The 15,852-nt window shown below is 32.5% G+C and overlaps 1 protein-coding gene and 1 pseudogene across 8 annotated transcripts; both read right to left on the bottom strand.

Moving 5' to 3' along the window:
* Window positions 1–468: 468 nt before the first annotated feature.
* Window positions 469–5,443, bottom strand: LOC18594325 (protein GRAVITROPIC IN THE LIGHT 1-like). 7 transcript variants are annotated; one of them, XM_018124878.2, is made up of 4 exons: window positions 5,166–5,442; window positions 5,003–5,050; window positions 4,351–4,521; window positions 469–2,088 (listed from the first exon to the last, which is right to left on the bottom strand). In XM_018124878.2, exon 4 carries the CDS (start codon window positions 2,086–2,088, stop codon window positions 712–714), a length of 1,377 nt encoding a protein of 458 aa, XP_017980367.1. In that variant the 5' UTR covers window positions 4,351–4,521; window positions 5,003–5,050; window positions 5,166–5,442; the 3' UTR covers window positions 469–711. The 7 variants fall into 7 exon arrangements, with proteins under 7 accessions (XP_017980367.1, XP_088664412.1, XP_088664411.1 ...); XM_088808286.1 differs by lacking the exon at window positions 4,351–4,521 and having other exon boundaries at window positions 5,166–5,443; XM_088808285.1 differs by lacking the exon at window positions 5,003–5,050 and having other exon boundaries at window positions 4,392–4,521; window positions 5,166–5,443.
* Window positions 5,444–11,295: 5,852 nt separating this feature from the next.
* On the bottom strand, window positions 11,296–14,620 carry LOC18594326 (uncharacterized; annotated as a pseudogene). The gene is made up of 6 exons (XR_016027641.1): window positions 14,511–14,620; window positions 13,944–14,170; window positions 13,416–13,770; window positions 13,200–13,326; window positions 12,910–13,042; window positions 11,296–11,884 (listed from the first exon to the last, which is right to left on the bottom strand). The product of XR_016027641.1 is annotated as an uncharacterized LOC18594326 (transcript).
* Between the last annotated feature and the right edge of the window lie 1,232 nt (window positions 14,621–15,852).

Genomic DNA, 15,852 nt, shown 5'->3' with positions numbered 1-15,852 from the left:
CAGTTTCTTTGTTTGGTACACAAACCCCAATCTCCCCTCATTCTTACTTTACCCCTGATCCCACCTCACCCTTACCACCCCTTACCCCTGTATTGATTTTCGGCTCTCTTAGTTTAGTTTGTCCTTCTGTTCCAACAATTAATTTCCTTTTAAAGGTAACGGGTTTGCAGTTCAGGTTCACCTCAAGTTGTTGTAAGAAGGCTGAGAGGCAGCAAAGAACAAGCAACTCCTAACCAAAGCTTAAAAGGGAGTGGATCAGAGATTTTGGTGGCATCGAGACAACATAGAGACAAAATAGACGACCCTTCTGGCAATACTTGGCATGGCACCCAAGGCTATACATACAGATAATGAATATTGAAGTTTCCAAACCTATAAATTATATACATATTAAAGCATCAACATAAGGCAATAATGCAAAACAGCTAGAACATCATTGGCCTAATATTAACAAAATTGGGAGATGCCTTTACAAATAAACTAGGGTAAATGAGCCTTTCATTATCATTAAGGCCACAAACACAAGAAGACAAATTGCCCAGGCAACCATGTTTCGAATTTCCACAACATACACGGCAACCAAGCAAAAGCCATTTCTCTAATTTAATTAACTCAAAAAATTTCAAGAGAATGGCCATCCAGTTTAATCTACTATGTTATGGGTCCAAATGTACCTGTCAAATTCTCTGTGACTAACAGAGGATCAACAAGTTACCTTGTTTTGAGTTGAGAGAGATAGACCTGGCACTGTATTATAGTTTTACCAATCCTAAATCCAGGAACAACCGTAAAAGCCACTCGTGGTTCTGATTGCGGTTTAATCTCCGATGAAAGGAATGCTTCCTCAGCAACACTTTCCATGTATACTTCAGAAAATCTACACCCTTTGCTTATTTGAAAGATTGATGCCTCAGGCACAAAAGAAAAAGCTAAGCAGTGCAAGAGCCAAACCCGCTTCGCCATGTCAGCAAATAAGGTGAAAAAAGTGGTGTCCGGGAATTGATAGGAACTCACCATGTCTCTAATGCTCAAATTGCCAAAAAAGGATGATTCCATCTTAGGATGAACAACTTGCAAGTACTTGATCCGGCAAAATTTTGCAAATGTTGACTTAGGCTTCGTGGCTAGATACTCCTTAGCTTTCGTAGATTTCAATTCCATAAATCTCTCAAAGAAGACTTGTGGATGTTTCTTTCCCTCAGGCACAGAGTCACCAAGAAGAAAGAAGTAAGGATGGTGGAAGGCCTTGAACATTTCCCTGCAAATGAAGGACTCGAATGCAAAACATTTGTCATCTGCTTTCCAATAAATTACAGCTCGTTCTATTGAATTAGCTGCTGAATTAATATCCCAGTCAGCAGACTTCATTTGGTCAATCATCAGCTTGACAAAACTTCTAATGGACTTGACAGTTTGCCGGAGAACTGTCATAAAATGGCTAGGACCTAAGCCCGAAAGGTGAAGATTGTCAAGCACAAATAACTGACCACTTTGATTCAATCTCTTTTCCAGCAACTTGTTTTGCTTATTTGATTCATCCAAACTTTCTCGAAGAAATATGATCTCAGACTCTTTGAGTCTCAGCTGAGATTCCAGTTTCTTCCCCATGATTTCAAACGTCTTTGAAAGACTTTTCTGTTCCTGAATTTCAGCTAAAAGCATTGAATGTTCTGGGGAAGGATCATACTGTTTCTTCAAGAAGCATTGCTTCAATTCTGACAATTTCTTCAAGTCAGAAACTATCAATCGATCAGCAGTTTGAATCCCCTCAGCATCATAAGGAGACTGAGCGTGCTGCAACTGAGCATATCCGGCCTTAATTGCTGAAATGGTAGCAAAGATCTTTGCAATAAGCGCTTCCGAGGCAACCCTTCTTTCAAGCTCTTCATTATGTAATCTGTCAAATTTCTGAGATAATCTCTTGGTCGTCTTACCGTCATTCCACTCATCGGCTTCTTTAGGCTCCTTCTGAACCCCATCATCAGGGACAATCCCAGCTCCAGCAGCATGCAGGTGAAGAACTTTGGATAAGGTCCGAACCCATTTACTCTTTGATGGAGTAACAGCCGATGGCTTCACAGCTTCCATCTGCAAATTATCACAAATGTTAACAACGGCTACAAGTCTATAAGAGGATTTCTCCAATGGAACTTTAACGGACACCAATAAGTGAACAAAAGAATGAATAAAGGCGAGAGTTGGGGAGGCAACAAAGATCTAAGATGATAATAACGATGATGAGCGTGTTGATGAAAAGGGTAAAAGCAGAATGCTTTAACACTTAGACCGAGGCATTTAATGAAGGAGGAATTTTCTTTTTGTTAAGGTCATTCACTTTTGTAAGTTTCTAATTAACCTTCTTTTGCCAGAGTAAAAAAGAGGAAGACTTTTTTAACGAGGGAAAACAGAGAACAGACAAATAAAGAGGACCAGGAAGAACAAGAAGAGGGTAAGATCATAATGGATGGAAATCATTCACGACATGCTCAAAAGACGCGTTCAACGTTCACATAGTTCAAAAAGCCTGCATATCCGACACAAGCACCTTCATTTGGAGCAATAATAATATTCTATGTAAGGAGGAAAATCTGGCGGTGGAGAAAGCATATAGAGGAATAAAGCATCCCATGGAACCTGCCTGATATGTTCCTTCTCTATATATGTTGCACAGTTCAGATGGGGTCAAAACATTCATACTAATATACTATTCAATAATCTTTTACATAACAACCCACTTGCCCAAAAAATAAAGCAGATTTCCAACCGCATATATTATTTTAATACATTCCATGCTGAATTTTTAATGCTTGACAAGAATTTTGCCTACAACTTTTATGTTTTTTTCCTGGAAATATACTTCGAAGACTCAGAAAATGAGCAAGGGAAGAGGTCAGTCCCACCCACTTGGAAGAATCAGAAAAATGTCTAGGAAAAATAATGCATGGCAAAGCATTTGGTATGAAAGGCTTTTTTGCAAAGAGAGAAACAGACCAAAAGCATTAAATCCAAAAAGTAAAAGTATAGAAGATGATCTAAAAACATTCCATACAAAGTTCCTCTAAAATGGTAAAGAACACTTAAAATTTTGCAGCACAAATCCAAACCAAGATGTGCTGTATTTTTCTAAGATCCATGAAGAAACAACAAACATACATGAAATTTTTGTTCCATTTGGGCAAAAGCTGACAAAAGCCCCACTGTGGTCCATGGAACCACTTAACATTCCAACCATGTTCCACATATTTTATTTACACCTTGCCATATTTGACCCCACAACATTAAAAATCCCATACCCCTTCACTCCTCCCAGGCTGCAATCCAATCACTGAAACATTTTTCCTAAAAAGCAAAACTTCGAAAAATTTATAAAAAAATAAAAAACCCTAAAAAGTGAAGAATTAACAGTTTATCAACTCATAGGATACCTTAGGGTCTATCTATTCACACCCTAAAAAAACCCTCCTCAAATGAAAGTACGCTAGGTTTATTAGGGACCCACCAAAGTGAAAAACTGATATGGGAACAATAACTGCATATTCATGAACTTTACATATTCACGTGGCCATCCAATGAGTGCACTGTAATGCAATGACTTTTTAGTAAGTATTTCTCATCATCACTTCTACTACTCATAGATCACGTCAATATAAAAAAGAAGAGAACTGCCCTAACACAAACAATACACTGAAAAGTTGTTTTTGCAGTGCAGCAGCAGCAGCAGCTTCAAACATCCGTTGGATTTCTGCACCGCTTTTAGATTTACTGAGATCCGAGCCTATTTGTCTTACAATCAATACTCCTTGCCAATCTTCATCTAAATCTAGTTTCAGTCTCTTTTGTGCAATACACGTGCAATTATTAAGATCAAAATCTACATCTTTTCGCATGTTTAAGCAACCATTAAGCACCTAAATATCATACAATATTACAGAATCACTAAAAAGGCACAACTAAGTAGAGAATAATATTTGTCAAATATAGAAGATATATATATCTTTCTCATTACCCTTTACTGAGTGAACCAGAACTTTTCAAGGAAATATATATAGAAAATTGGGAAAAATCAATGGTCAAAATGAACAGTACAGATATTAAATATATATTGCACTGGATGCATCAGAGCCCAACCTACCTACCAATGTGGGAATTAAAATCACAATGGGGACAGCTATGAGCCACCATGCTTATGCAACGACACTGACAAATCCATATCTAGAGAGATCATCAAACTCGAAAGGCTAAAAAAAATAGGTACATAAATCAATCAAAATATATATATATATATATATAGTACTGGTATTATTATTTTGTGATAGATATTCTCCAGCCAGAAAATAGCGCGAGAAGTACCTAGAAAGGAAACACAAGAAAAAAGTCACGAGATATCGTACGAGTCTGTCGCCTTCGTCACCTCTCCATTGTTTTGTTTACGTAAATCTCAAGTAAACAGAAACGATATGACAATTGATCCTTCCCTCTAATCGTCACACACTCTTTCTAAAAAGAAAACATAGCAAAATCCTGTAATATTCATCAAAAGAAAAAGACAATTAATCAAAAATGACGTCGAATTTGCAGGAAAATCAAAAGGGAATTGAAAAGTCTCAAAAAAAGCCAGAAATAGAGAATATTGACTATTGAGGAAACAAAAGAAAATTATGGAAGAAAAATGGAAATGAAGAAAACCCAGAAGCTGAGACCTGATAAACAAACAGAAAATGGAAAAGAAATTCAAGAAGGTCAAATAAAAGCAACTGAAACCCAGATTAGAAGCAGGAAAACGGGAACAAAAGAAGTAAAAATTGAATCAAAAAAATTTCTAAATAAAAAAGAAAAAACTTCAAAGGCCGTTCTTTAACATTCAAAACAGAGTGAGAACCTGGGGAAAACAAAAAGTACTAACCAGGAGCTCTCCAATGAAGAAAAGATGAATAAATTGAAACCCCCAAATATTCAGATTTTATATAACCAAAAAAAATCTAATAACAATACAAGCACAAACCTTTATATATAGTAATATTGTGAACAACCCAACTTTGAAACTTCCTCGCTTGAATTGGAAAAACAAAATAAACAAAAAATGGAAAGAACATCAACCAAAAAATGGAAACACAATAAAAAGAACCCATAAAAGTAAAAGTCTTTATTAAAAATTTCCAACTTACCTTAAACAGAAGTCCCGTTTATCATACAATTAGCAAACAGAAAGGAACATAGAAAAGAAAAAATCTCTCTTCTTTAACTTTAAATGATTAAAACCAACAACGAAACGTCTCCAATGCAAACAAAATCTTTCTTCAAATTGGTGATCGAAATTTTCCTTCTTTGAGCTGGTATCAAATTTTTTATTTGATGTTGCGGGAAGAGAAGATGGGAGCCTGGTAGGGATGGAAGTGAAAAGACAAAAAGGGACCAAAACAAAAGGGGTTCTGTCTAGACACGGGAGGCATTGGGATTAAAAACCTACCCAAGCGTGGGTCATTTTCGGGGATTTACTATATTACTTTTTTACCCCTTCTTTTGTCCGATATCACATATCCGTTAGGATTGGTAAGGGCAAGGAGATTGTAAAACCCGGGAGGGGTAATGTTGGGAATTAAGCTACCTACATCTGACGTACGTATGATATTTTTTTTGAAAAGGGAACTGAACGGTGGGGATTCGGAGTTGGGGGGATTGGTTTGGGTGTTAGTTCTTGGAGTTTTGGAATGAGTGAGAGTGTGTTAGATGAATGCCACGTTGCGAGTAGAGGGAAGAAGGGGAAGTTTAGGTGGGCCCAAGGGCGGCAGATTCTTGGACAGATCAAATGGGTCCAACTGGCAATCTGATTCTTGAGAGTCGTGAAGTGTTGTGTTCCCATTTAGATTTGTCGAATAGCTGCTTTTGATCGTATTTTTACGAAATTAAAAAAATTACAATTAATTTTCTTTAATGTTATTATCTATATTTAAAATCTCAATTTCAAGATTTCATATTTGAATCTCGAAAATTAAATAGGGTGTAATTATGCAATCACAATGACAAGTTAACTCCAATTATAATCCAAAAAACAAAGATTAATTATCATTTCATATTTGAAAAATAGGCATCTCGATCTTCTTTTTATTAAACTTTTTGTTTAATCTCTAATAGTTTCTTAGATTAATCATGTTTTCAAATTTTTAATCTTCTCTTTTTCGTTAAGTACAATTAAAAATCAGGAAACATTTTGTATTTTTTTATATGAGGGATTAAAAATTTAATCTTATTAAAATTTATTCAATTGAACTTTCCATAAATTTAACAAAAACACACTTATTTTCTCACATTTTAAAAATTATTTTAAAAGTCCATAAAAGAGAGTTATTTTTGTTCTCTTTGTATTGTGGTTGTGGTTGGAGAAGGTAGGTATATGAAAATTGACAACACAAATTTATGACTCCAGGGTCATGTAAAGTACAAGAAAATAATTTTGTTTTTACATGTACAAACAATTTTGTAATTCAACCTTTTGTGCATATTTCAAAGTGTATGAACAAAATTATTTTAAAAAATTTAAATAATTTTTTATTTTTGTATTACATTTAATTTAGTATTTTTACTTTTACTTTATATCAAATAAATCTTTATAATTAACAATTTACTAACTATCGTTAATAAAAATATTATTTGTCATTATATATCACGTGGTATTAACATGGTATGTGGACATGTAATATTAAATGATGACATGATATATTAATGTGACATGATAACATATACATATAATATTTTTATTTTTCATATTAACATCACATCAACATTATATGAGAATAAAATAATAAATAATTATTTTGATTAATAACAATAAATTAATCATGAATTATAAAAATTTATTTTATTTAAAATAAAAATATAAAAATTTAATCGATTTCAATAAAAAAATAAAATTTTATTCAAATTTTCATAAATAATTTAAAAAAATTTTAAAACATTATATCATACAAGAATCCATTGTAACATTACATTTTAGCATCAAGAACCAATTACTTGGCAGTAATTTAGGTTACTATTTTCTCTTTATCTTAAGAAAAGGTTACTATTTTTAGAAAAGTGAGAGTGTAAGTAACCAGAATATTTTAAAATTGGAAAAACAAGAAAGGAACTAACTCTTATAAATCATCTACTTTTTCCTTCTCTTTCCCTATCTACCCATTTGTTAAAAAACAGGGGAAAGGAAGAAATTATTAGTAAACTAAACTAGTACTAATTACTACCTCTGCAATGGAAACTCTTGAAAATGAGAAAGGAGAGTTAGGGTGTAGATGGATATCTTTGGGATTTGGTAGGTGAAATGTAACATTATAAAGGCTTAATTTAAAACTATAAAATAAACTTGGGTTGGTCTTAAGTCTAACCATGTTTGTTATCAGTCCAATTCACCATATATAAGTTTTCTAATACAATGTTTGTTTATCAAATCTAATCCACTAAACAATATTTTCTATTTTCATAAAAGTAGATATAAGAATGGAAAAGCTTAGGCATTAACAAGTTTCTGTTGGAAAAAAAATAGATATTGTTTTGGAATTAATAAGTTTTGATGACTCACCTTAATATGATGTTTAGACTATGATTTTGAACATGAAACATGTCAATTTCATGCATTGAGGTTGACAGCATAAAATGTTTAAAATTTCAAGTGCTAGAATTCACCAATTTAATTTTTTCATCACAAATATTTATTATTAATCATTCAATCGTTAAAAAATAAAAAGATTATCTTATATAACATTTGACGTGGTCAAATTTCGTCAAGTGACGAATCTATGTCAATTTCATTATCACGTGACATGTTTATATGTTAATAAATTTTTTCAAAAACAAAATTAATTGTTGAATGATAAAATTAGTGGATAAGGTACAATAAAGGGGGTTTGTTACTTGAAAAATCTTTTATTGTCGGTTGAGTGAATAAAATAATAACATTTATAAATGTTGATAATTAAAAAATTTACTTTTCAAAATTGAATAATGAAAATAAATTAAACAGACAAAAGAGCAAAGCACCAAAAATTAATTATTGTTCCAAGTCCATAACCCCAACAGTAGTAGAGAGACTGTAATTTCTCTCCCCCCAAAAATCAAGTAAAGACATATCCATGTCTTGTCAAGCATAGGGCTAGCAGAAATAATGTCATTTTCAATGAGATTAACTAAACATAATTTAGGTTCACCTTTGGTGTATTAATCATACTCTATATCTCTGCATATTTTTTCTTATGGCCCCTTGAAACATGCTTTAAAACTTCAAATCATGGGTAAAAATAAATAAATATAAGATCCTTTTGCTTTAATCCTTGATGATGATTAGGTTGTGGTCAACCAAAAACCACAAATCTATTATGTGGTTGTCATGTTAGAAAAAGGAAAATGGCAAGTCTCTCACATCATAGAGGGCCCCAAGATATTTAAAGCCAAAGATAAGAGCATATACTTTGGCCATTTCTTTTTAGATTTTTCCTAAAGAAATTTTGTATTTAGTCTCAATCTTAGAATACAATTGAAAAAAATTTTTCCATTGAAAATGACATCCAAGGCCAAATCAAGGAAGTAGAAGATCTATTTATTTGGGTTTTGAGGGTTTTGACTCTATCTTCCTTCTTGTTCTTATAATATGAACAAAACCCATGGCCCCCTCCAAAGAAAATGTGTTTTATGAGAATATGACATTAGAGAGCCATCCATGATGAAAGTGATATATTGCATACAAGAGTGGATGAATTGGATCACATATTGTTTAGGGAGTGATTCCTTGTAATTAAATTAATTTTAATTTTATTTTGGGATTTTTGAAAGAAAGAATTTATAAACTAATAAAGAAATAAATGTATTGAGAAAATGTCATTTTCCCCAACAACAACAACAAAGACATTATGCACATGGGAATGACTATTAGTTGGCTATGAAAGAAATGGAAAAACATTTTAAGTAAGTAATCTAATCACCAATTATTCAATATCTAAGACACTTTTGCTACAAACAAAACATTTCCTCATGCAAATGTTTCTATCACAAGATGGAGTCCAAATTATACAATCATGACAGATTATGCTTTACAACCATTCCACAGCAAAGCTAGAAAAATTAAACCAAAACAGATTATTACTTTATTTTTATATATCTACTAAATGAAAAAAATGTTGCACATATATAATTATTCATTGTTTTCTCATCCTTTTTTTTATTAAATAAAAACTACCTCAATAATAATAATAATAATAATAATAATAATAATAATAATAATAATAATAATAATGATAAATTAAAAAAGGAATGTAGATATTAATAAAAATTACATAACCTGGCTATATATATATATATATATGTTGAGGCTATTTAATCCATAGGGTGTATCATCATGTTTCATGACTTGGCCATACTTGTCTCCTATCAAAATTTTCTTTTTAGATGAGAATGTGGAAACCTAACAATCAAATATATAAAGGAAATGTTTGTTAGGTCAAACTTTTTTAAACTGAATAGTGCACAAGTACTCTGCAGAAAATAAACACTTTTTAATTTTTATTTTATTTATAATATTTGTCATAATAATAAATTCATTTTATGAATCAAATCATATAATAATTATTTTTAACTTATTCTATTCTTATAGAATAGTCATCTTATTTCTCATTTATTTTATTTTACGAATTAAACATGCCATGAAAATGTTGACATATTTGATTAAATGAGTTAGAATAAAATCAAATAAAAAGAGAGAGCTTTTGTCTCAATTTCTAATAAAAGAATAATAGATAAATTGCCTTAAATGTTTTAGATGATGCATTAATCTACTTAGTGCATGTTTGGCCTAGCTTTTTTTCAGCTTATCTATCTCTTAAAAGTAAAAGCCAGGCCAAACATGATTTTTTGATAAGCTCTTAAAAAAAAAGTAACTTTTTTTTTTAAGAACAAAATTTTTGAAAAAAGAGCTTAAAAAAAAGCTTCAAGAAACAGCTTTTTCTTCTCTTCTTTTAAAAATATAAAAAAAATTTTATTTTTGTTCCAAAAATATCTTCATTTATTAAAAATAATTACAATATTACCCTCTAAAAAAAAATACCTTCTATGATAATTTTAACAAAAATTATAACTTATAAAAAAAACTTATAAAAAAAAATTTACCAAACAACTTTAACTTAATTTTAAAAATTATTATTTTTCATAAAAATTTTATAATAATTTTTAAATTAGAAAAAAGTCAGACCAAACAAGCTCTTAGTCTTGCACTCATATGGCTTATTAAGAGTTAAGTAAATTGTGAAGCCCTACCATTTGAAAATAAAATAATTTTTTGTTACATACTTTATCACAATCTACCTTTATAATTTGGAGTATTTTGTCAATTTTATTTTCCATAAATTTTTTTGTGGTGTAAAATTTTGACTTGTCTTAATTTAATATCTAACTTTTCTTTTTTGTATATAAAAAGGAAATAATGTACATGGATATAACGTTATAGAAAATTTTGAAATTCCAATATCTCCCTAACAAGAGTGGACATTTTTATGACTAATAACCTCTTTATGTGCAACAAGAATAATAGAAGCAAAAATAGAGAAAAATTAAAAAAACTATGGAAAAGAGGCTGAAAACAATGATGGAGAATATAATTAATTTATTTAATTTTTCTTCTGGATTATTAGGAAAAAGAGATGTTGCAGCCGAAATAATGGAATTTGTCTTAAAAATAAAATAAAATGGGCCATTTTGGCGCCACTCACGGTATGAAAATGTTGAACATACACAATCATAGAGATGCAAAACACATGGGGTTAACATAATTTTGCCCCTACATGATTGTGACTGATTTTTCTTATTCTTTGATTTTTTTTTATAAAAAAAAAACAAAATAAAAGACTAATAATTTCTCTGGCTAAATTTATATACTTATTTTTTAAAAAAATTATACAACTTGTAAATGAAGAATTAATGGCCAAATTTTGATTTTATCGATTATAACCTTTTCGATGAGGGTTAAGATCGATGATTTAATAAAATTCTCCTAGTCGTTAAAATTTTCTAATATATATACTGAACAATAAAATTATTCTTTAGTTTTTTTTTTCTTTTAAACCTTAAAATGTTTGGATTTATCAAATTTTATTTATCTTCTATATATGCATGATTCTCATGCAATTTAGGGTTAAAACATTATATAATTGACATAGTGCATTGAACCCCAAAAAACCAAAAGAAGAAGAGATCATGAAGACAGTTGTGCACAAGAGCAAGTGACTAACATTATTGTTGTTCTGAAAGATGTATAAATGGTTGTGCAGAAAGCTGAAGCCAGAAATTTCATTCAAAGTTGATATTATAATACTAGCAATATTCCCATATTCACTGGCCGGGATCTGTCAACTCTAGGCTACTTTTGAGAAGGCTTTCAAGACTCAAGCAACAGTTTTGAAGAACAATATGCCCTCCAGACTAACAAAGGCCTGATTTAATGATTCAGATATTTTTAGATTTCCCCAGCCTTTTCTTTTTCTGCTTTCTCTGTTGCCACTTAAATGTGCAGCCACTAATGACATGGAATCCAATGGCAATTTGAGAGCTGTTTGACTTTGTTTTGCCTGTTGAAATTTGATATGATGGCAGCCTTTTTCATAAGATCAAATTTACAATGATGGATATGGGAAAAAGAAAACAATGGAGATTTTGGGCTTCAAACGCTCGTCCCTGCATATATTCTCTTCCTTTCATTTTCATCAAACAGATTGTGAGAACCCTCTATGCATATATTCTCCCATGCAATCAATCTGCCAATACTGTAACTGCACCAATGCACATGCCTCCCAATGCAGCTACAGTGGGTACGTAACGGCTCAGCTCTGCCGGGCATTACCATTTGTTGTTCCTGCGTAACAGCTAAATCAAAAATAGTTTACCAATTGCTAACCAACGCCTGGTACCGTTCAGCTGATGATATACAAAAATAGCTTACTCATTTCATCCTCTCAATTCATCATATAGTGGTTGAACACATAATCAATAAATAATAATTTCCTAGAAAGGCATCTACAAGGTAGGATCAGTAGTCAGTGGAATCAACAGTTCCAGGCTGGCTAGAAAAAACAAGTCACTTGTTGACAGGTAATGAATGTGTTAGCTTCTTTCAGGTGCATAGTTACCATCTAGAGGGGTAAGTTTAGATACTATCTCAGCATGTAAGCTTGTGCACCATACCATATAATTTATGAATCACTCTCTGCTAGACTGTAAATGTATTCATAAAAAGTTGGATTGGCACTTTGAACAGAAGACAAATACACACAATGACAACAACGGGTGCTCTAATATCAGCTCCATCTATAGTGCCAAAATTAAGGTAGCTCAAGTCCAATCCCAAGCAGGCATTTAGCTCATAACTGAAATACAATGAAAGAACAATTTCAGCTATGTCACTGACTCCACTTTCCTAATGTACTCATCCCAGACACTTTGAAGTCAACTTTGCTATGAGGTATAACCTTTGAAGCTTCAGTAAAAACTAATAAAAAATTGAATGCACCTATGTGGGCAAGTATTCACTTCCAAAACTTGAACCTGAGTCCACCTAGCATTAGATATCTATCATATAACATTAACAACCATGCTTGCTACGGACTTAAATAAATCCTCCAAACAACTACCGATTATGTAATGTAAAGGTTTTTCAGAATATGATGATAATTAAATTATTAAAATTATAGCAATCTTAATATACTTTTCCCAAATTAAAAACTCATGTAACCACATAATTTAAATACAAAACACCGTAAGTTTTTAAATTTGGAAGCTCATGGGTAAACCTAAACTGACACAATAGGAAGTAAAAATACAAAAGCAAGTTCACAGAAACAAAGTAAACCTAAAGATGGACTTGTGTAGAAGATGACATACCCTGAGCTGCTTGTCAACATCTCTAGCAGATGACCCCAAAACTTCAATCCAAGTTTTAGAGAACAATGCACAGGCAGACAGCATAAACACAAGATAGAACAGTGCATGAAAAGGATGGGCCGCCATATCTAAGCTGCAAGATAACATAGCCAGAAGTGTCAGCATAGGTTGATAAGGAAAAAGACAAACACATTCCAAATGAAAAAGTTATTGATTCAACCAACAAAAGCGCTGGCATTAGAGACCATGCTGGAAAAATATTTGTTTGAAATAGGAAAGGTTATAACCACCTTGATGGAGCAGTGATGTAATATGCAAGGCCACAACAAGAATGGATTGACCATTTGAATATTCAGATTCCTCCCACTGGCCCAAGAGATTCACAAAAATGTTTCCACCGTACCTCCTGTACAGCAACTGCAAAGGGACAAGTGATTAGATAAATTATATAACAAACCAACAGATATAGATAACCATATGTGTACAATACAAGTAAACTCCAGTACCTGAGAAATCATGTAGAGGTTGGAAACAAGAGCAGAATGGAGAATGATGTGCATGTTAGAAGTGTAGAACAGCTTGATAGGATATGAGCCCTGCTGCCCACGGACATTCTTTGACCTCACAGGCAAAACCACACGGAAACCTTGGAAGTAGAAAACAATCAGGAAAACCAAGACTGTAGCAAGCAGATTTGTCACCTTTGGAAGATTCTGCCCATAAAAGGCTTCTTGGAGACCACAAATCTTGTTTTCTCAAGTAAAAAGCATATGGAATAAAGCAATAACAGATCCTTCAAATTCAGCACCTCTGTTGCTGTTGACAGTTGTGGGGTTAAATGCCTTCCAGATTGTGTTTTCACTGCAAATAAACCAAATCTATTTTCAGTGCTAGCAATTGTAATCTACCAAAGTTTACATCATGGAATCACACTCAGCTACAAGGTAATCGTGAGACAATAAGAATCCTTATACACTTATGCAATAGATCCAAAAAGCAGAGAAAAATAAAAATAAAAAGCTACAAAAACTAACCAGATATTGGTTGCTATGAAAAGGGAAATTCCAGAGCCAGACCATATCCTTTCTGAAGAAGTTCATCCAGACACATAACAATGATACCAGCAAAGCAAAGCTGAAGGATGATAAGCATGGCATTTCCTACTCCAAGCTGGCTGACAATGCTGTGCATCCCTGAGAGAACAGAGGCAACTGCTTCGCCAATGGCGATCAAGATGCCTAACAACTTTTGTGCACCATTTTAGAAAAAAAAAAAAATGATTCACCCTATATACAATATACATTATGGAAACCAAAGAAGCAGTTGCAGCTTAAAAAAATATACAAGCCACTCTATTGCCTAGCAATAAAGAAATGTGTAAACATGCATAATTACTGCACATAATGCACACCAAAAGCATCACTTCTAAAGCTATAATCACTAAAAACCATAAAACTAAAACTCTAATGGAACTCATAATACCATCCAATATTGAAAAACAGAAACTTGCAATAAAAAAGTAATTAATCTTCAGTCTCTGACTATAATTACTTGAATAATGCAAGAAATCAAAACAAAATTTACCCTAAAAAGATACTTACAACAGGGCAATATCTTCACAAACATTGTTGTCCACTTCAATAATCTTTGAACCAGCAAGGAGTTGCATCACTAATCCAGATGTCACAATGGGAGTGATTCCAAGCTCCATAACAGTCCCACGATTAGATGCAAAAATAAGATGCATCCAATAGAATGGATCTGCACCAGTTGTAGAATGTATGCCCTACAGTGGGAGTTGGCTACAAACTAAGAAAATGAAAAGAGAGATCACAGCGTATACGACCTTCTCTCTGAAGGGAACTTTCCTGTCAGCACTCTGAACTTCAGGTAGAAACCAAAGAAATGGGCTCGCAAGATGAAGCACTCTAAACCCACCTCCATTTTGTTTCATCCATCTCAGAAACTAAACTACTGCAACCTGCACGAACCATTCATAGGTATAAACAAATCAATAAACAAGATAGACCTCTACATAGACATAGCAAATACACCCCATACTCCACACAGAAACTGTTCCACATTGGAGTTTTACTTCGAACATTTTTAAGGAATGAATCACGAAAAACATGAAATTGATGCGGGATAATTTACAAGTTTGGCCAATTAGCCCCCTGCCAGTTTATACCGTGCCCAACTTTCGAAAAGCTAGAATAGGAATTCTATACATCTCATTAACAATGGGAGTTGAAAAGAGAGAAAATATTTTACATCCAAATTGTATAACGAAAGGGGAAAAGAATTGAAACTCGTCTTGATTATCCAAAATTTGAGTGAAGGACTTGAAACCCCCAGACGATCGAATAGTTTCCAGACCTTAAAACAGCCTTTTAAAAATCGTCTTAAAAGGGCAAGGGCAACCATGAAAAAGTTTAAAGAAATTGTAAAGCATGTATTAGTTAAAAGCGAACAACATTGTGGACATTCCTAAATGGAAAGGAGCATAATAACGTGATATGATCAAGAGGTCAACACTCCAGTCTCTAGCAAAGTTTACTCCTATTTGGAAGCAAAAAAGAGAATGATCCAAATACATCTGAAACCCTTAACATAATTTTATTTGAGAAATACAAACTGTTTTCGCAGCTGTAAGGAACCTCAATAACGTAAACTCTATCATCGAAAGGCGATCTAAACTCCTATACTTCATTAAAATCCCACCTGCTAAGAACAATTTAGCCTTAAATTTAGCAAAGATTATTCAAATTTTCAACGAAAAATATAGCAAAACGAAAAATTCAGAAAAAAAAAAACTTGCATTCCTAATCAAATTCATCAGCAAAATCAGACCTCTACCAAAAAAAGAAAAAAGAAGAAAAGACGATTCAATTACCATCTGAAGCTAAGAAAAAGATTTAAAATAAAATGAAAATTATGTATTGG

The sequence above is a fragment of the Theobroma cacao genome, chromosome 7 (genome assembly GCF_053813885.1).
Source record: "Theobroma cacao isolate CCN51 chromosome 7, ASM5381388v1, whole genome shotgun sequence".
NCBI lineage: Eukaryota > Viridiplantae > Streptophyta > Magnoliopsida > Malvales > Malvaceae > Theobroma > Theobroma cacao.
The sequence above is the reverse complement of the archived record's forward strand: the minus strand, read 5'-3'. Positions and strand labels throughout refer to the sequence as shown.